General features: G+C 47.0%; 2 protein-coding genes across 3 annotated transcripts in view; both read right to left on the reverse strand.

Moving 5' to 3' along the window:
- The window catches only part of LOC126037487 (electroneutral sodium bicarbonate exchanger 1-like), a 116,999-nt gene extending 99,819 nt beyond the window's left edge, over positions 1-17,180 (reverse strand). The window contains exons 1-7 of the mRNA XM_049797819.1: positions 17,087-17,180; positions 16,229-16,881; positions 6,207-6,368; positions 5,363-5,476; positions 4,863-5,024; positions 3,998-4,249; positions 3,107-3,175 (exon numbers count right to left, since the gene is read on the reverse strand). Coding sequence (XP_049653776.1) covers positions 3,107-3,175; positions 3,998-4,249; positions 4,863-5,024; positions 5,363-5,476; positions 6,207-6,368; positions 16,229-16,810 — 1,341 coding nt within the window. The 5' untranslated portion in view covers positions 16,811-16,881; positions 17,087-17,180. The remainder of the gene's footprint in view (positions 1-3,106; positions 3,176-3,997; positions 4,250-4,862; positions 5,025-5,362; positions 5,477-6,206; positions 6,369-16,228; positions 16,882-17,086) is intronic.
- The window catches only part of LOC126037492 (electroneutral sodium bicarbonate exchanger 1-like), a 116,428-nt gene that overhangs the window by 95,489 nt on the left and 1,272 nt on the right, over positions 1-19,667 (reverse strand). The window lies entirely within an intron of this gene.

The raw sequence follows: 19,667 nt of genomic DNA on the forward strand, positions 1-19,667 counted from the left end.
AATTCACTCCCGGATTCCCTACCACCCCCCAGTGGCACAGGGGGACGGGGAATGGGGTTTATGGTCAGTTCATCACACGTTATTGTGATACTTGCCAAACCAACCAAGAAAGGTAAAACTGGAGCGCAGGGAGCAAATGCTTTTCTTTCACCTTAGACCAACGGCTCGGAGGCTCTCTATGCTGACCTGCCGCAGAGGGTATCCCTCTTGTATCAGTAAGAGATGTAGGAGCGAATTAAAGCCAGGACCCCAAACCAGACCAAAAACCCGGTCGTGATCAAGAAGAAAGTGGAGAATGCATCAAATACAACAGAAAATTATTTTGGACATTCCCAGTTTACATTTGAAAAAAAGAGAAAAAAAAAGAGGAGGAATTAGGTATTAAAAGAGCAGCACTGAATGATAAAGCTGTAGCAGTCCCTCTACCACTACAAACCCACACCCCCACACGCACGTACGCACACAGACTTAACACCACCAAACTCCCCGTGACTGTGACGTTCCCCTCAGCTTGCTGGTCTAGAGATACTGAATGCCTGAAGCACACCAAGGATAACTGAAAACATCTGCATGGCTTTAATGGGAATCCTCCAACTGAAACAAAGCGCTTTCTCCCTCTGTCTGCGTTGGCACATCCCCGAGTCACGCTCTCACTCCTCTCCTTCAAAGTCAAGATTCCTAAACGTGAAAAGCGGGAGTGGGGAAAGGCGAAGGGAAGAGAAAAAGAGGGAGAGCATCATCAGTGGAAGACCTGCCAGCTGCTGCTGATTCAGCCCTGTTTGGGGGACCACCCCAGCAGAGAGGAGCTGGTTTGCATGCCACGGTCCTCCCTGCCTGTTCCCAGGGACAGGCCGTTTGCTCAGCCTTGCCGGCCAAAGCGTGGGAAAAGCGTAGGTGTGCGCCGTCGCTTGCAGAGGAGCACGGTCACGTTCACATGCAATCCTTTACCTTTTTCCTCCCTGGATTCAAAGGGTTTCTGTCTTCAAAGTGAGAGCCTTCCATATGGTCGTTTGTGACATTTCATCCAGGATAACAATCTCAGAAGGATCAGTCCTGCAATAAATATTTTACATAGCAATCCGTGATTATGGGAACTGATGCCACCAAGGGCATTAGCATCAGCAAGAGGAACAGCGGAGCCCCGAGAATCAAAGCTCCGCATAAGTGTGGGAGGTTTTGCTGGATGAGGAGTTTTGGGAGGCAAGCCGGGGAGCTGCAGAGCAACAGCTCTGTGCAAAGGCTCTTGCTGGGGCTTAGCCCCGGTCCGGGTTCCTAAGCCACTGCTGGTACAGATCACGCCTGCAACTCCTCATGTGTAAGTATGAGGATCTCCAGCTACCGTAAAGGCACTGATGAGGCAAGCTTTGGGGGTCAAACATGAGTGCTGCAGCCACTCTGCTTGGGGTCAGAGCCCTGCAATTGCCTCCTGCAGCCTTGCCCCCGAATTCGATTTTCCCACCAAGCTGCCTGCTGGTTTCTGTGGGATGCCCCACAAAGAGGCAAGTGGAGAAAACTCTGCCAAACACCTTCAAGCTAATCTTGCCGGGGTTCCTGGCGCTTGGTGGGGCTTTACCCGTCACTGCTTTGCTTTGGGATATCCACGTCACTGGTCTTCCCCACGTTCAGCTGAACTGAACTTGCAGCAGCAGCAGCTTCCATGGCCCTCCTGGACTCCTGATGTAAAAAAGGGACAAATCACGTTCTCTGTCTTTGATCAAAGTGGAGATAAGCTGAATGCCCAGCACAAACTTAGCAGTCTGCCCTCCGCTTCTGCCCCTTGGCAGCTATAGGTATTAGTGCAGCAGGGGAGAAACCGTTCACTCCAAAGATTTCGGGGCAGGGGGATTGTGTGTTCAAAACACGATTATGAGCAAGTCTTGCCAGCAGCAGCAGCCGCAGCAGCATCTAATAATAATCATCATAATGATAATGACCTTTGTGAAAAACGACTCGTTTTAAAAATTACACCTGTATTCAAACGTTCAGCTCACTGCTACTTGAGGAAACAAAGGTTACAAAAGTTACAGGCTATTGGGATCTATTTCAATTGAGTGCTGATCTTCCCCCAACGTTTCCAGACAAGCTGTAAGAGAAACAGGCAATCTCACAGACACACGGAGATGTCCAGCCCCGAGGACACAGCAAGCCTTACCTCTTCTTCTTCTCCGGCTTCATTTCTGGCATCGTCCAACTTCTTCTTCCTTTCTGGCATAAGGTCATCCAGAGAGCTGAGCTCTCGCTTTGAGAAGCAGAAATCCATCGCTTTCCGGACAAAGACAAGAGCCAAAACCTTCACGAATAAGAGGGAAGATGCGGTGAGCTCAGAGACGATGCCACCTCTCACTCCAACGCTGCAAACACCCCGCTGCCGAGTGGCGGCAGCTCTTACCATCATGGGAAAGATGATGGCGGCACGGGACACCTTGATGGTCCAGAGCAGGACGAGGCAGGTCAGCTGGATCGCCGTGAAGAAATGCACCTTTCGCAAGGGCACGTGCCTCAGGTAGATGAAATCCGGCTGGTGTTTCGCCAGCATCCAAAACAGCTTCAAGCGATCAAAGAACTGCGAAATAAAAGGGAAAGGTTGCCACCTTGGGACTGCGGCAAGTTGCTGGCCCTCTCGAGACGTGGAGGCACTTTGCAGCATCTCGCTTGCCGTCAGAAATCCTGGATCCCACTGCATTCCTCCTGGGAGCAGCACCCATTTTCCCTTCGCTCCATCTAGCAACCGGCTTGCCCCTGAGAGCTGCCCACCAAACGGCAACTATTCCAATGCCATTCCATTATTAGCATTTCTCGGCCCACTGAATCCCCCCGCGAGGATTTCCACCAGTGGTAGAAACTGCCTTCCCTTTGCACCAAATTCCCCCGCTTTCACGTAACCAAACACTGACCTGCCCTAAACCCTGCAACAGAGAGCGCTGAACTTGCCTGGTCCTCCCAGCCCTATCTACCTCCTGTGCCTCCACCAATCTTTTTCTTACACAAAAGAGTTTCATTGCTTGCTCTGCGAGAAGTTTTTCCCATGCCACTGCTTTTTTCCCTGCTGCTACGGAGACAAAATACCAGGGAGCCAACATGCTGCACGCTGTAAAAGAGTCCATACCTGAATTCCTCTGAGCGACGACACACCCATGTAGAGAAAGACGCCATAAAGTACAGGCATTGGTATAAACTGGGGGGGGGGGGGGGGGGGAACAAAAAGAAAAAGAAAGAATGCAATCGTTTCTTTTTCTGTATTGCATTTTCAGTATTACCACCCTCTTCTACAGGCACTGCCTAAAATTGCTTGAAGCTTTCCAGCTTCCATTCAGGCTTAGAGATAGGTCAGATATTAACCATTTTTTTGCCATTTTGTGCGCACGAGTGAGCTAAGGCTCTGCTTTAGGCTGAACTTGGGAGTTACCTCTCATCAGAATAACCCTATTTTCCAGAAAGGTTGGAGGAAAATAGGTGATTTCACCCGTGCTACCCTATGCCGCATCCTCTGGCGGTAGAAGAAACACTTCTGCCTATTCTTGGGGCAACAGGCAAAGGCCACAGGCCTCCTCCTAGCCTAGAGACGAGATTACTTTGTGGGAGGAACGTGCAAGGAAGCCCACAGGGATGACCTCAGTGTGTTTAGCTCCTGGGAACGGCTGCTCCGGGGCATTTGGGGAGCAAATTGCAGCCACTAAAGGGCTGCCTGTTTGAAAGACAGCAGATGTGCTGGTCTGAATATGCTCAACTGTAACCCATAAACATGGGTGGGCCTGAAAGACACCCAAAAATTCAAGCAGTTGCGTTGCTCGCTCACCTCGAGCACACCAAACAGGGGCCTGAAGGGCTGCAAAGCCTAACTGAGGCTGATTCCCACCGTGGGTCAAGCCCCAAGGGTTGGGATCACCTCCTCCTCCTCCGCTCCACAACTAACTACTCAGGCCTGCAGAGAGGGGAGTGTTTTTCTGTAACCTCCAACAAGCTCGCGGTTGTTGGGTGGTTTGCATTTTCCTCTCACCTTTAACACAGAAGCGAGGAAGACGGAGCAGCCCATGAGCACAAAGATCAGCAAGCCAGTGACTCTCTGCTCTCGTATCCCCAGAAACTTGGGTTGTTCTCCTGGAGCTGAGCAGTCAGACTCTACTTTGAGGCTATTCACGTGGGTGATGGACAGGACGGTCGCAGCCACAAACCAGGGCAGCCCCATCACAGAGCACACCCCGAGCATCACGGCCACCACAAAAAGGTCCAGGTGGTACCCGCATCCTTTCTGCAGGCAGGAAAACAAGAAACAGAGCATCCCATAGCACAAGAGCAAGGATAACGTCGCAAGTCAGACTCAAACCCTGCTCGAGCACAAGTCAATTTCTTCAGAATTCAAAACAAGAAATGGAAACAAGCAAGGGTGTATGCAGACTTTGCACAAGCACCTGGCATGAAAATCTGGCAGGAGTTCAGAAACAATGGATATGCAGAGCTTGTGCGATACATACTTCTCCAAAAAAAAACCAACCCACAACCCAAAAGCACCAAATCATTTTTTTCACTCACAAAGAAAATTCTGCCACTTGCGAGGAAGGTGTGACTCTGAGTTATCCCTGGCAGCGCATCAAAACAATTCATTCCCCACAACTGCTGCTGCTGCCATTTTAAAACAAAAACGCACTTCTCTATTGCTCCAAGATTAATTTGCTCCTCCAAAAGGTTGCTCATCTATACTGCCCTGTCACTTGCTCCCTGCTTCATCGTTAATCCAGGAGAGCATCCTGCCACGCAGCCTGACCTTGTCCCAAACCAATGCCTTCAGAAAGCATCGGGAATAAGAGCTTCCCCCCAGACCTGCAGCCCAGAAGGGGCTGGGGTCATCTCTCGCAGGCCCTTACCTTCAGCTTGTGCTCCTTCCTGTTCACAATAACGGCACTGATCTGATGGTCCATGAATATCAAGATGGTGCAGAGCAGAGCTGGGACGAGCGCAGCCAACACCGTCCACCAAGGGTTGGGTCCTATGGGGTTGATGAACCACCCGCGGTCGTCTCTGGTAGGCTGCAACAAAGCCCACACATCAGCATTGTCTCCCAGCCCAGGCACTCCACTGGCTTTCATTTTCCCCTCCCTCCTTGCGTCAGAGCACCTCCCAGCCCTGGCTTCATGTCCCCCTCTCCCGGGGGCTTCAGCAGTGCCAGTCTCCTCCTTGCAAGCAGCTCTAGATACTTCCCCTGTAGGTATCTAGTTTTGGGGCCATCTTCTCGTTTCCAGGAGGAAGCAAGGCACTTGGAGGTGGAAGAGGAGATGGTCACACCACCAGCATCTCCTCCAGACTCAGCCCTGCCCTGCCCCGGCATCACCTTGTGGCACCCCCACGTGCCAAAACACCCCGTTACCTTGAACGCATGGGGGACCTGGAGCTTCGGCAATGGGATCCCAACCACAAAGTCAAGGAGCACCATGATGACGATGGTGAGGAAAACAGCAAAGTCGCTCACTGTGGACCGTACCTGGGGCGAGAAACCAGAGGTGAGAGGGGCATGGCAAACAGGGCCGTAAGGTGAGATGCAAGAGTTGCAGACATCCACAACATTAAGGCTGCTTAACCAAATCCCACCACCCCTCTGAGCACATGCAGCCTGATCCCTTGCTTAGATACTGCTGCTGTGTTTGTCCCTGTGAGATCTGGGGTCAGACAATAAAAAAAAGCTTAACTAGGCCAACAAGGGTTGGTTTAAGTCAAAATCTAAAGATAATAATAATAATATTAAAAATAAGAAAACACATGTCTGCCACTACAGCTACACTCACAGCTACAATGGCAACAAGGCACTGAGGCATCCTTTAGTCCTCAAAAGGAAGCTTCTCATTCGAATCTACTTTCCACTCGAGCACATAATGCGCAGAAGGTAGGGGAAAAAAAACAAACCGAAAACCCCAACCCCCAAAACTTTGGGAAACCTGACTTCCTACTACCTGAGGAGAAGAAAAAAAATAAAAAAAAAAATCAAACCCCAAAAATCTTCAATCTGGGGCAGGTCACGAGGCAGGTGGGAAACACTATGATGATTTTGCACTCATGGAAATGAGTGTGGGACATCCAAGCTCTTGGAGAGCTTGGCCTGCAAGGCCAACATTTCCCAGCTTGACCAAGGCAGGGCAAATACTGCTTAGTGCTCCAGGAAAGCCATTTTGGGAAACGAGTGCGGAGATGGACACTGGCCACCTCCTTCTACTTACTCTGGTTGGAAAGTAGAGGCTGGTTTTAAACGTCTTCAAGAAGCTTGACAGGGCAAAGGTGGCGAAGAAGAGGATGCAGCACCAGAAGAATACATCAGGGGTGTAGGGGCCGTCGTGTCCACAGGCAGGTCCTTGAAACTCCCCACGCAAATACTGACATTCCTGGAGAAACAGAGCGTCAGGACACAAAGGCAGTGCACGTGCGGCAGGGAAACCTCGCATAGCTAGGGGGTTTTGAGGATCTTGGTCCAAGATCCACGACCCTGTAACTGCTCCTGCCAATGGAGATTTATATTTAATGAGCAGCAGCAGCTGAACAAGTGACACATCGAACTACACAGCGGAGAAATGAGATGTGAGGAGACACCATACGCTAGTAACACATTACAAGAAACACTCATCCAGGTGACACTCTCCCATCAGTTGCTTGCATTCATAGCACTGTGTTTCCTTAACTGCATCTGGCTTCAGTCCTCACATCTTCCCGCAAAAAACAACATGCCAGGCTCTCCCAACCCTGTGAAGAAAACCTCATCAGCTTTCCTAACTAAAAAGTAATTCTTTTAAAAATTATTTTTAAACCTGAAAAGGACTAGGATTCACAGGACTAGCGTCATTACATTCACTTCACAGTCCTCCTCAAAATGGGAGAACAAAAGATAATTGACATGACAAACGCCACAGTTACAGACGTTCCTTCCTGGGGGTGCAGTTCGCACACCTAGGAGCTCATGCATGCACGAATGGGTGACGCCAGGCAGCAGCCTCCTTACGTGCCTCTGACCTCAGGAAGAAACAGGGAACATGAATACTTTTACTCCATTTGCATCCTGAGGACCAGAGATGAAGCCCAAGATTTGCCTAGATGACACAGTCAGTTCCTTTAAGGGATGAAATTGTTCGTTTGAGTTTGGCTTCAAGGACTCCCACAGCTGGCGATTAACTAAGAGGTATGCTACAGCGAGGAGCCCGACACACAGACTGCAGGACAACTCATCACGCCAGGCCTCTGAGCTTGCAGTTCTCCGCAGGGCCCGGTGCTGCCTGAGCAGGTGGATGGACTTCCCAGTTCCAGAAATACAAGCTCGTGAATCAAACCCTCCTCAAGCACGCAGGCAAAACTGGCTGCGCTTTAGCGAAGCAAACCAACAACGAGGCTTCCTTTGTTTGGGTGCCTCCTGTCTGACGATGCTCTGGGCTACTTTCTCTTCCTGGCAGCAACAGGAATAAGTTGCTCTCATACCTACCAGCTTCTGACAGAGAAAGAGGATGATCTCGTTCTTGCCTGCTAGGACCAGGGGTGGCAATAACGCAGTCTGCCGAGACTGGAAGGGGATGCCTTGGAGGCGGAAACACGCGGGTGTTCATTACTCCTGGGCACTCGGAATCACGGGAGGAGATGATGCCGAAGGGCCTGATCCGATTCACAAACTGACGCACCTTAGGACTGAAAAGGCTTCTCCTTCCACTAACTTACTTTTCTCTGCAACAACAGCCTCAGGAGAGTAACTTCTCCGTAACCCTTTACACTACAGCAACTACAATACTTAATCCTAATGTACCTTACAAGAAAACTACTGCGGTCTTGTCTACTAGACGGCCAACGCTGCTGCGCTTTACATTTTATTAACCTTTTGAAACAACGCACTAGCTTTCCTTGCAATCGCATTACGTGGGCTTCCTGGGACTTTATATATGCACGTTCGTTTTCTCTGGCTAAATCAGATTTGGAACGCAGGGGTGGCCATCTGAAAACACTGCAAAACATTCTTTTTACATACATCAGTTCTCTGGTGAAGGCAACAACTGAGGAGGATCTTCAGCTAATGTAAAACTGCGAAGCTCAGAGGAGTCGTACTCCAGCTAAAGATCTGCGCACTACTAGGCAGGAATGTCAAATTAAGCAATGCCCAACAGATACAAGTCATTGGACCTTTTCTTTTACAAGTAGGAAAGAAAGGGTACACAGAAAGATAGTGGTCTGTAGAAAATGCATGTAAATCATCAAGATTTCCAAGGATTACTCGAATCGCTTCCTGGAGAGGCCAAAACAAGAAAGGAAGGAAGAATATTAACAAGATAGCCACAATCCCACTGCCAAGTACAGTTTTCAGGCTTGGGAAAAAAAAATAACATTACAGTTTGCAGGAGTCATGGAAGAGCAGGTTCCAGATATTTTGCTTTTCCTCCTCCCCTTCTTCCCCCTGCTCCCTCCCATCACCTTAGAGCACGCTGCCCTAACAGATTCACAGAAACTGAAGTGAACGAATATCTTAACCCTGAATTAACATAGAAGCAATACTATGGAGAGTGGAGGTGTGCTTTTAAATTTAACAAGTTCTACATTTAAGAAGCCTCCTCCTTGCCAGCACAACACATGCAGTATTGACCTGTTTCAAAAATAAACATATTCCCCTTTTTCGGAATATTGACCCAATTCAGTTACAAAGGAACTGTAATTCAGCCCCAACAAACTCCTGCTTTATAAACGGGAAACTTTTTCTAGGAATACCTTTTGTTGGGAAGTGGCTTGCTGAAAAAGGACATGGGCCTGTGGAAAAGTTCACACAGAGCAGAATTCTGTGTGAAAGAATGTCAGTTTGAGCAACAAGACTAGGCCTTGGCTGAAAATAGCTGGCTTTACTGATATTGGGAGAAAAACAACAGCTGGTCTCGCTGTTATCAGGAGAAAGACAGGGACGGTATGACCTTGGCATAACTTCACAAGTAACTTTTGAAGAAGTTCTCATGAGAAAGTTACTGAACACGCGTAGCTGCCAACCACAAGTGGGTGTGTTTTAGTAATGAATAAACATTAGCAATGTACCAATCATATTAGGACTAGTAGGCATAATTATCGCAAACTGTATAAATATGAGCTATCCGTGCAAATAAAGTTGAATCACTTCTATCACTCATATTGGGTCGACTTATGTGCATTCCTCCGCCGCTCCAACAAATGGTGCCTGAACGGGGACCGAAGAAAGGGGAATTGGAGCGACGGACACTGAGAAGCACCGGTAGCAGCGACTGGGGGGCAAAAGATTAACCGAACGCTGATCGTCTTGGTTGGTGTGTTAACTCTCGTGCCTGGACCATCCAAAAGGGGTTCGCCGTCAGTGAGGGCTACTGGAAAAAGGCTGCAAAGACTTTTTAACCGAGGTGCCTTAATCAAGGTAGCACCCAGGAGTATCAAGAAGCTGGCCGGCAATGGATCAAGAGGTAGCCCTAAAATTATTACAGTGCTTTTTAGAAAAGCGGGGAGTAAACTGCATTAAGCAAATTTCGGGGTTGGTCGCGTTAAGGGATGCTTTAAGAATCCGGATTTATTATTTAAGGAGAGTGAATGGCGTAGATTAGGAGACGTATTATGGGATATGGTAACTGATGATGATAAATCAGCTAAAAAACTAATGAAGCAAGGACAGAAACCTTTCAATTAGTGTGGGTACAGCTTTTGAGCTTAGTACCTGGAATGCTATTGGAACCTCCCTATGGGATGAAATTAGTGACGGGTCTAAAGAAGTTAAAGATCTTGTAACTTTATGGAAATTGATTAAGACAACTCTGTAAGAAATGAAAGCAGATCGTAAAGCGTCTGCGTCTGCTTTTGCTGCTCTCTCTCTCCAACCGCAAGCGAAAGGGAAAAGCGGGGAGAAAAACATAATGCAGCGAGAGAGACTTTTTGGAGCTTGTTCGCCTACTCTCGTGCCCTTGACTTCTGCTCCACTCCCTGGGACTGCCGATATTAATCAGCCATCCGACAGTTCCCAAGCCTCCCTAACCGTACGATTAAAGGAAACCCTACAGAATCAGGGAGTGAGTAAAAATCTGCCTACGAAAAACCAGCCCTCAGATACCACCGTTCAACATGAACAAATTATACCTAGCATACACCCTGATTCAAATAATGCAAACAAGGACTTGGCTACTCTAATAATAGAACAAAAAGAGACAATGTTAGAATTGTTAAAGGAAATGGGGAAAAGAGACGGGGAAACCAACCGCACCCATGACAGACGCGGAGCCGCCTGTAATAGCCGCTGCAGAAGAAAGGCAGAGACATTGGAGGGGTGTAATAACAGATGCCATTATAGAAGGGACTATGCTCTAAGCATTCCCAGTTATTGCATCAAATGGACAGAAAAAATGGGAGGTGTTTGACTGGAAGGTCATTGAGAAATTAAGGAATGCTGTGAGTCAGTACGGAATCAAATCTGCGTTAACTCACCAAATACTGCAATTCATTTTTTCTGCTGATACGCTGATACCTCAAGATATTAAACAGCTAGCACAGTTGATTTTGACACCCGCCCGAATGTTAGTGTTTTTCTGGCAGTGGGAGAAGCTCTGTGATAGGGAACAAGCAACATCACGACAACAAACAGATCCCCTATGGGGAGTAACCATGCAGATGCCGATGGGTGCTGGACCCTTCGCATCAGGGAACGCTCAGTTACAATGTGTCACTGAGGTTCATCATCTATCACAGATCTTGGCGTATCAAGCTTTTCTTACCGTACCAGACAATATGTACAGCCATGCTTTTACCCAGGTGAAACAGGAGAATACAATTTATGACCACCCTGACATGAACGAGGGCATGAAAGAAAACATGTTCAAAATACTCGCTTTTGAAAATGCTACTGAAAAGACACGCAAAGCATTGTGTAATTTGCCAAAAAATGCAGACATCGTTGATATGATAGAATACACGGATCGATCAGTGGACTCACAGAAAGTAGCCTATGCTGCCACAGCTCTCCAAGGAGCTACAAAGAAACACAAGGCCAGTAAGACGCCCTTGGTCAAGTGTTCTAACTGTGGCAAACGTGGACACATTAGGAGCAAATGTACAGGTACTGTTAACACTAAGTGCTGCAACAAGTGTAAGAAAGATAACCATACCACCAAGAATACAGGAAGAAGGGAAACTTTACACCGACTGCGAAGGCCCCTCGCGCGACGACACGAATGCAAGGGGCTTGAGCTGCCAGCCCTCAGGCAGCCTCGCAACCACCAGATCCGCCACCGCAGGAAGATCCAGAGTGGATGTGGAAACCGCAGTCAACATAAAGGGACCATTGGGGTTTGGACTTAGTGCATTTTTAATGGGGCAATCTTCAACAGCTCTAGAAGGAATTCTGGTGCTCCCAGGGCTTATTGATGCAGATTATTGTGGGACTGTGAAAATTATGATTCATGTTTTAATCCCTCCTGTTTCTATTCCTAAAGGTACCAGAATAGCACAATTAGTTCCATTCAGGTCGTGTGTTCCGAACCCAGCTGAAGTACAACGTGGAGATGGTGGATTCGGCTCCCCAGGGAAACCGCAGGTATACTTTGCCATGGACACAACAAGAGGTAAACCAGAAAAGGTAGTGCAATTGGAAGGGCCCGATGGAGTTGTTGTCAAGAAACCGATGACAATCAATACAGGTGCTGATGTTATGATTATTTCACAATGCATTTGGCCTCCATCATGGCCATCGATCAATCCAAACTTTGGTATTGCAGGGATAGGGGGCACACAAGCCACCTTAGTAAGTCAGCTACCAATTACATTTGTGTTCCCCGATGGTGAACACATTACGACGTGTCCGTATGTCATGACTACCCCAACTGAATTGTTTGGCCTCGTAGGCCATGATTTATTGAGCCAAATGAGGGCAATGTTAGTGACGCATCCTTTTTAGGAGCGGTCACTGAGGGGTAGCCGATTCTGAAAATTAACTGGAAAACAGATGAACCTGTTTGGATTGATCAGTAGCTGCTAAATTCTGAAAGGCTACTAAAAATACAAGGGTTAGTTGAGGACCAGTTGAGAGCGGGACAAGTTGTTCCTTCTACTAGTCCATGGAATACATCAATATTTACCATTCCCAAGAAAAGTGGGAAGCGGAGACTGTTACATGATCTCAGAGCTGTGAATGTGGTGATGCACAGTATGGGAGCCCTGCAGCCAGGTTTGCCATCTCCAGTTATGCTTCCAGAAGAATGGGATTTGTTAATTATAAATCTAAAAGATTGCACCCAGATGGCGCTGAACGGTTCGCCTTTTCGGTACCATCGATTAACAAGGCAGAACCCTATAAGAGATACCATTGGGTCGTGTTACCGCAATGAATGCGCAATTCCCCCACGATGCGTCAGGTGTATGTGGCCTGGGCATCAGAGCCTGTAAGAAAGCAGTTACCTCAGTAACTTGCCACAGGATGAGATTTTAACTCAATTGCAGGACATCTTAAGCCATCGCGGAGTAATAATCACTCCTGAAAAGGTGCAAAAGGCAGCACCTTGGAAGTATTTGGGGTGGCACATAAATGCTAGCAAATGTTAAACCTCAGAAGGTTCAAATAACATGAGAAATTTCAATGTTACATCATGTCCAGAAGCTTGTGGGAGATATCCAGTGGGTGCGGAATCTTTGCGGTATCACTAATGGCAATATGACCCCTCTGGTAGAACTCTTGGGTATGAGAACACTGTGCAGATGAGAAACGGGAAATGACAGAGTTGACCAATTGGTTGCAGCGCCACGGGAGCCTCCTCCAGGGAATCGTTTTCAACAAAGCACGGCAATCGCATGCGTTCTTGCACCAACCCGCTAGGATGTTAGCAAAGCAATTTGACTTACCACTTACTGATGCCCAAGGTATCGTTAAAGCATGCCCTGATTGTCAAAAGGAAGGGCTCGGCTTGGGCTGTGGGGTTAACCGACAAGGTCTTTTGCCATTGCAGTTGTGGCAAATGGATTTCACCCATGTCATGTGGTTTGGTGCAAAGCGTTCTGTGCATGTGTGTATTGATACCTATCCTGCTGCCATGTGGGCCACGGCACGAACTGGAGAAAAGGCCTTACATATTGAATGACATCTTCACGCTTCTTTTGCAGTACTGGGTGTGCCTCAAGAAATTAAGATGGACAACGGCCCAGCCTATGGTTCTACACGATTTGCTCGATTTTGTAATTTGTGGGGAATTCACCACGGTACCGGTATTCCACATCTTCCCACAGGACAGGCTATTGTCGAATGGGCCAACCAAACCCTAAAAGAACATGCTGCAAAAACAAAAGGGGGGAACCCAGGGCTTACTCCCAGAGGAACGATTGGCCAAAGCCTTATTTGTGCTAAATTATCTTAGATTGACAGGTGATCACAAAGACCCACCAATGGTAGTGCATCATGTTCTTTTACAGGCAGAAAGGACGCAACAAAGTACAGGAATCATGGTAATGTATAAGGACCCAGAATCCAGGAAATGGTGCAGATCAGCAGAAGTAAAACTTACTGGGAGATCCTGGCTAAGTGGGACAAGCCATGGCTTCGCACTGATGCTGGACCCGGAATTGTTCCAATGGCGACTGGCACGGCACCGGCGGGTGCTGGAGCCACTGATCTGACAGATTCTAACTAATAGAGTATTACTAGTGGACACGGAGTCCTTCAGAGAGGTTTTCAGAACAGCGTGCCTTATTGTATATAGAACCTGCTTTAGGTAAAAAGTGTGTAAAGCATAATTTGATTAAACATAGTGTGATTACGGGAAGACAGTGTGGGGTAAAAGTTAGTTAAAGCCAAAATTAGGGGTAAGGTCTATTTCCATTAATAACCTGGGAACGAGGTTGATTGTGTTTCCACAGATACAGGCCCACGATGGACTCCTGTTCGATTTGCATGACCATCATCATCTGGAGCATCATAGATGATGTGGCAATATGAATACTACCTCAGCCAAAAACTAATGTATAGGTCACCTTGGCTAACATAACAGGTCAAGATTCTCTGTGCATCGCAACTGTATCGTAAAGCCCATGAACCAATAGACAAGATGGCTATGACTCGTGCAGCGCGCCTGGCCAGCGAGCGCATGCGTCATAGATTGCAACCGAGGCGGACTTTTGGCACCCGCTGGCCACGTGTGCTAAAACCCGTTCCTCTGCAAATGTATAAATACTGGGATTTTCCGAAGAGCATCGGGCTGGTGTACGGTGAGGCCATCGTTGCCTCTGTGGGGACGCCCACGGAAAGCTGGCACCTACCGATTGCTGGGCTGAGTTCGTGGAGCAAGATGGCACAAGAATGTATAGATGGTTCATTTTCCTCATGGTCTGGGTCATTAGGGGTAACGGGTTGGCTCAAAGAATTATGGGCATTATTGTAGTTACTGTGATTTTAGCTATTGTAACAGTTTTACCTTGTTCAGCTTATTAAGGAAAATGGCATCCCAAGTTATTAAGCAAGCCTGGATTGCTCAAAAACAAAAATAGGGAGAAAGATTTAAACGGAGACCTACAGTGGATTCAACCTTGTTGTGGTATTACAAATACAGACTTACAGCCGCTGCTGGATTTATTGAGGGGCAGCGATAGCTTAACTTCTACAAGACAACTAAGTGCACCGGGACGGCAAGCCTTGACAGCAATTGGACAAAAAAATCACATCATCCATGTCTGGCAGATACGTTCCTGATTTACCCATAAATTTGAAACCTTATGCTGAGATTGATATGGAACACACTGACTGTAGTAAGCAGCATGACAGTGACACCGGTGATTGATCCACATCGGTTAACACCATGGGACAGTAAGAATGTTTGGGTGTCACTAGCTAAAGCTATTAATCAAACCTCTTTTTGTGTGCTTATGTATTTTATTAGGTATAATGTTGTTTTTACTGTGTTTAATTAATTGTGTTCACAGATCTTTGCAAAGGGCAATACAGCAGGTGTTAAAATTTTACCTCAATCTATATACAAACAAATAGATTGGCTGAAGAAACATACACAAAGATCCAGCAAGAAACTAGTTGGTTTGATGGAGTGTTACAGTCAATATTCGGCGGGATAACACTATGGGTAATGTCATTGATTAAGGAAGCCTTATGATGGTTGGGTATATTGATATTAATCTGTGTAATAGTTAGAATTCCGTATGGGTGCATGATAAAAGGAGTCTCAAAGCTGACACACCAAGCTCTACTCGCACAAAAAGAAAAAGGGGGAATTGTTGGGAATTGGCTTCATGAAAAAGGACATGGGTCTATAGAAAAGCTGCGCGAGCAGAGTTCTGTGTGAAAGAATGTCAGTTTGAGCAGCAAGACTAGGCCTTGGCCGAAAATAGCTGGCTTTGCTGATATCAGGAGAAAAACAGGGACAGTGTGACCTTGGCATAACTTCATAAGTAACTTTTGAAGAAGTTCCCATGAGAAAGCTACGGAACATGCATAGCTGCAAATCACAAGTGGGTGTGTTTTAGTAATGAATAAACATTAGCAATTTGCCATTGTTGTCCAGGCCCATTGCCTTTTCCAGTCTGGCCCATTTCCAGCTTGGAGGTGCTCTTAGGATTAGTCTGGAGGCAAAGATCACACTGTTGTGCGATCACACTGCCTCACCGTGGCGTATAAATTCCTAGCCACAATTTCTCCTATCAGATGATTATACAGGGCTTCTGTTCCCCCATGTCTTTTCCTATGTTCCTCCCTTATCAAATGCCATAATAAGCAAGAGGGAACGATTAGCTTTCCCTGTGGGGTATGAGCCCACCCCTCTTCATTATATGACCCTTCTAAACCTGTAATGAGCTTTTGATCTTCCTTAGTGTATTCTGGCTTACCTTCTAGGGAAATCCACCTATCAGGAATTAAGGCCCCTTCTGTTTTTACCTGTGTTTTGGCCACTTGTTTTGCCTCTCTGTCCGCCAGCTCGTTCCCTTTTTCCAAATCTGAGCTCGCTTTCTGGTGTGCCTTAATATGCATAATTGCTACTTTCTTAGGGAGCTGGACAGCTTCCAGTAACTTCAGAATTTCTTCTGCGTGTTTGATATTTTTCCCTTGAGAACTCACTAGTCCTCTCTCCTTCCAAATTGCTCCACGTGCGTGTACAACTCCAAAGGCATATTTTGAGTCTGTATAAATGTTCACAACTTTGCCCTGGGCCAATTCCAGGGCGCGGGTTAGAGCAATTATTTCTGCCTTCTGTGCGGAGGTGTTCCTGGGCAAAGCCCCCGATTCTATTACCTCTTGGCTGGCAGTGACGGCGTATCCCGCGTGTCGATTACTGTTTAGGACGTAACTGCTTCCATCTGTGAAGCGAGTTTCCCCGTTTTCCATGGGGCCGTCTTTCACGTCTGGGCAACTGGCGTACGTTGCTTCGATGGTTTCCAAACGGTCACGATGTACCGGTTCTCCTGTGTTCCTGCTGAGAAAAGAAGCTGGGTTGACAATGTTAGCGACTACAATCTCCACGTCATCCCGCGCTACCAATATAGCTTGATATCTCAGGAATCTTTGTGGAGAGAGCCAGTGTCCGCCTTTTGCTTCCGGTACTGCTGATACTGCGTGAGACACCAGAACAGTCATCTTCTGGCCCAGAGTAAACTTTCGGGCTTCCTGTGTATTTAGTATCACAGCCGCAACCGCCCGCAGGCATCCAGGCCAACCTTTTGCAGTCGTGCCTAACTGCTTAGAGAGGTAGGCAACTGCCCATCGATACGGGCCCAGGTTTTGTGCTAATATTCCCAGAGCAATGCCCTGCTTCTCATGGGAGTAAAGAAGAAACAGCTTACTCGCATCTGGGAGTCCTAAGGCCAGGGCCGACATCAAAGCCTTTTTCGGTAGCTCAAAGGCTCGTTCGGTCTCCTTATTCCACTCAAGGTGTTTCTGCTTAGTGGCTGTCAACGCATACAGTGGTTTAACAAGCAATCCGTAATTATAGATCCACAATCGGCACCACCCTGTCATTCCCAGAAAAGTCCATAACTCTTCTACTGTCTGAGGTCTCCCAGTTTGACATATTGCCTCTTTACAGGCCTGTCCCAAAGGTCTTTGTCCCGCACTAATTTCATAGCCCAAATAATTCACTTTGCCTTGCATTACCTGTGCCTTTTGCTTGGATACCCAGTACCCCTGAAGTCCCAGGAAATTCAACAGACTCGCCGCCCACGTCGTACAATCTTTCTCTGTTTTGGTGGCGATCGGGATATCATCCACATACTGCAACAGCTTCCCCTCCTCAGACGGGGTTTCCCAGGATTCCAAGTCTTTCGCAAACCGATTGCCAAAAACGGTAGGCCTATTCTTAAACCCTTGTGGCAAGGCCGTCCAAGTGAGCTGGGTCTTTCGACCGCTCTTGGGCTTTTCCCATTCAAATGTGAGTAAGTTTTGCCTGGCTTCATGGAGAGGGAGGCAAACGAAAGCATCCTTCAAATCTAAAACACTAAACCAAGTCAATTCAGGTGTTAGTACGGTTAACAGGGTCTATGGGTTCGCCGCTACCGGGTAAAGATCTTCAGTTATCTTATTCACCGCCCATAAGTCTTGGACCACCCAATATGACCCATCGGGCTTCCGAACAGGTAATATAGGGGGATTGAATTCAGACTCACACTCTTTTAATAGTCCCAACTGCAAAAATTTTTCTATCACCGGCCGGATTCCTTCTCTGTCTTTCTTCTTTAGGGGATATTGTTTAATTCTTACCAGCTTTTGGCCTTCCTTGATCCTAACTTCAACAGGTGGAGCACTTTTCGCTCTTCCAGGTGCATCGGTAGCCCATACCCCCGGGTACACTTGCTTTAAGATGTCCTCATTAATGATTCCTTCTAGGGGGAGACTGGTTAAGGTTAGGCTCAATATTTGAATATTTTGCTGATCTTTTACCTCCAGAGTAATTTCTCCCTTCTTGAATACAATTTTTGCTCCCAATGGTTCCAACAAGTCCCTTCCCAAAAGGGCCTTTGGGGAGTTCGGCATATATAAAAATTTATGAATGCCCCACTGTTTTCCTAATTTATATTCTAAAGGTTTACAAAACTATGCCTTTTCACTTTGGCCAGTCGCTCCTTTCACCGTGACATAATCATTCCCCGGGGCATCAAAGCCTGATTCAAAACCGAGTATGTTGCTCCTGTATCTACCAAAAATTCTACCTCTTGTTCTGTTTTCCCTAGCTTAATTATAACCAGTGGATCCGCTAGGGTAGATTCCCCAGGTTCTCGTCAGTCTCCCTTCACAGAGGCTACTGTTCTTCCTGTTTGAGCCCTCTGATGCTCCTTGTTCCCTGGGCATTCCCTCTACCAATGACTGAATTTCTTACACAAAGCGCATTGATCCTTGCCCAGTCGGGGCAAGTCTCGTCTAGGCCCTCTTCCCCTTTCTTCCCGAATAACAGCCATTAATTTCCTTTGTCCTTGCCTATATCCTTCTTCTCTGTTACTAAACACCCTCCGTGCTTTTGTGGTACAGAACAGAGATGTAGCAAGAAAGGCAAAAAAAGAAGGGAGGGAGAACAAAGGGAGAGAGACACAAAGACTGGAAGAAGGACAAAGGGATGGCAGAAGAAAAAAATAGTGATAGGCTACAGGACAGAGATGGAGGAGTTCCAAAAAGACACAGGGAGCATGACAGAACGAGAGTGAGAAACAAGGGACAGAGCAGGACAGCACTGGAGGAAAAAACAACTGTCATTGATAGGCTGTGAGAGAGACATGGAGGAAGAGAGAAAAGAGAAGGGACAGCTAGCTGGAGAGGGGGATACAGTTAGAAAGGATGGAAGAGGGAAGGGAACAGAGAGAAATACAGAAAAGATGGCAAGAGGAAGCAAGGCAGAGGGACAGCAATAGAAGAAACAAGGGACAGGGATCTGGACAGATGAAGAAAAAAGCAGGAGAAACATACAACATGATACGATGGGACAGAAAGTAACACAGAGCGTCAGATGATAATAATGACAAGAGATAGAGAGAGACTATGAAAAGCACAGGAGGATGGAGAGAGAGAAGACATGAATGAAAAGAGTAGAGAGCACCACAAAGGGTCAGGGAAAGAGAAGGACAACAGAATAAAAAAAACCCTCACATATTACACACATGTTATCCACTCATCAAGCCCATTTCAGAGTTACACAGTACCTCAGCCCCTTTAAGAAAAGTAACACATGCGCCCGAGCCCATTTCGGCGCCGCACCACGCCCGAGCCCATTTCACGGTTCTCTACCTACAGCTCCAATTTCAAAGTTCTGCAATCACTAGAGGAAGGAATGCACCCCCTTTCCATTAACCCAGCAGCAGCTACATTTACCTCAAGGTATCTACAACTCGCCCTTGGATGCCTAATTCCAACAGACACTTTCACTTACTTCAACAGCTAAGTTTACCTATGGGCACTAAACGCCCATGCTTCCCTCTACGCTTCCCTCTACGCTTCCCTTTGTGATTGCCATTAGTACTGTAATTCCCACAAGGACACATAATTACCTGTCTTTTTTACATTTTATTTTTAGCGCTTCATTTGGTCCATTACTCATTCCACATAGATTCAGCTATGTCAGTATTTCAATCCAATTCTACAATGTACTTTTTCTACAATATATAGAAAAGACTTATGGCCTCACTCGTCAAAGATTTGACACTATTAGATTTAGTCCTCTTTTAATCACTATTTTTACAAATACATGTAA

The sequence above is a fragment of the Accipiter gentilis genome, unplaced genomic scaffold (assembly GCF_929443795.1).
Source record: "Accipiter gentilis unplaced genomic scaffold, bAccGen1.1, whole genome shotgun sequence".
Lineage (NCBI taxonomy): Eukaryota > Metazoa > Chordata > Aves > Accipitriformes > Accipitridae > Astur > Astur gentilis.